Genomic DNA, 1,999 nt, shown 5'->3' with positions numbered 1-1,999 from the left:
AGAGAGAGAGAGAGAGAGAGAGAGAGAGAGAGAGAGAGAGAGAGAGAGAGAGAGAGAGAGAGAGAGAGAGAGAGAGAGAGAAGAGAGAGAAAGAGAGAGAGAGAGAAATGTAAAAGTGTTTGTCCTAGCCGGCATGCCTAGAGCTCGACGAAGCTTTTTTAACTACGAGAATTGGTTACCTTCCAAGCAGCCAATTAATTCCGCGTTGCAGTATTGGCAGTACTACAACGAGCTCTGTGTAAAAGAAACGCTAAATTTATCTGTTGTAACGTAATACGCAGTAACGGTTTGAGCAGTCGCTTTCGTTGCGTACGCGATCGACACTGTATTCATTTGATGTTGCATACAAAGAATCGGCGATTAATGCACAATACAACATTATTTTTTATAAACAGCTAATCTTATTTTTTTAATCTGGGTGCAAATTATTAAAGTTTGTTAATAACTTATAATCAACTAAATTGTTTCGTTCAGTAACAGTAAAATTTATTTTTACGATATGTACGTATATATGTATGTATATATATATATATTTTAATATAATTTAGTAAAATTTATATTAATCTTATGTGCATTTTATTTTGTTAATTTGTGTTCGAGAAAGTAATATAGCGTGACAATTCTAGGTAACAACGCAATCGATACTTCGCTTTAAATAGATTGTTTGGTAGAAGTTTGAGAGTTTCTTCGAAGTCGGTCAAGCTGTTCGCGGCATTTAGAATAATAGTAGAATAAAATTTCGAGAAAGTTTAAATCAATCAAACTTTGAACGTCAATCGAGAATATTTAATCGAAAGAGTGATTGGAAAAAAAGAAAGTTTAAAAAATATATATTAAAATTGTTTTCTACGTATCAGAAGCAGATTATTTATATAAAATATTCAGAAATTCATGGAATATTTAATAATTAAAAAATTACTCTTCAAAATAGCACTTTTTATTCTTATTTTTTGCAATTATCAAGTCGGTTCCCTCGTAAATCTCGTAATTTATAGCATTTTATTTATAGTATTGCAATTAACTTTGATCGAGTTCATAAACATAAATGAAATAACTCAATGAATGTGAAACTGTCAATTGTGATTATGAAGTAGTCCTTTTAGTGAAGTAGTATAATTTTAAATACACGCAAAATACACGTTTTCTATGTACCCATTTAAAAGTTACAATGACGCGTTATTCTCTTTCTATCTCCTTTCTTCTTCTTCCATTTCACAACAAAGTCTGTCACTAAAATCTCTCAGTATAATTACCGCGATTAGAAGACATGTCACGATTATCAATTTATCACGGAAAAATAGCCACGTTTTGATAAACATAACTGACATTTCTCATATCACGCACTCTCTCGGAAATATTCTCTTTCGCAAACGATAACGATAATAAATTAAAGTTAGAAAAAAAAGGGAAAGGGGAAAACCATGACTCGGGTAACTTGCACTTTCTCTCTCCCTCTTTCGTCTCCCAGGTGGACAGAAACATTACGAACAGAGATTTTACTTATCAAACGATGCTCTCCTCATCGCGACGTGCATGCACACAGAAAGTGGGTCGTCTCCCTTCTTCGCCTACACTTTATTTTCCTTCTTTACCCGCGATTTATTTTTCCCACGGCTTTACGTAATGCGCGACACCCCGGCCTACACACTTTGCCGGAGGTGGTCAGAGTCCGCCTAAACTCGCCGACGAAAGCTCCCTCGCCGTGGGAGATGAATCTCGCATCTTGCAAAACGTTCTCTGGCACGCACCATCCGTTCAAATATGAGAGGCAACGTACCAGAAGGAGTCACTGCCGCTGCTACCGCGCCACCGCCGCTGCTACAATGCTCAGCAACCAACAACTACGGCCGATTCATTGACAGAATAGAAATAAAAAAAGAGAGTAATGGAGAACGAGAGAAAGAAAGAGAGAGAGAGAAAGAGAGAGAGAGAGAGAGAGAGAGAGAGAGAGAGAGAGAGAAGAGAGAGAAGTAAATAAATTTATTTATATACGAACAAC

General features: G+C 36.2%; 1 protein-coding gene across 1 annotated transcript in view; it reads right to left on the bottom strand.

Moving 5' to 3' along the window:
* LOC105622459 overlaps positions 1-1,523 on the bottom strand; it is an 11,894-nt gene extending 10,371 nt beyond the window's left edge. The window contains exon 1 of the mRNA XM_012203878.1: positions 1,501-1,523. Within this exon, the coding sequence (XP_012059268.1) occupies positions 1,501-1,523 (23 nt within the window). The remainder of the gene's footprint in view (positions 1-1,500) is intronic.
* Between the last annotated feature and the right edge of the window lie 476 nt (positions 1,524-1,999).

This window comes from Atta cephalotes (genome assembly GCF_000143395.1).
Source record: "Atta cephalotes unplaced genomic scaffold scaffold00045, whole genome shotgun sequence".
In the NCBI taxonomy this organism is placed as follows: Eukaryota; Metazoa; Arthropoda; class Insecta; order Hymenoptera; family Formicidae; genus Atta; species Atta cephalotes.
Note: the sequence above shows the minus strand (reverse complement) of the source record. Positions and strands in the feature narration are given on the sequence as shown.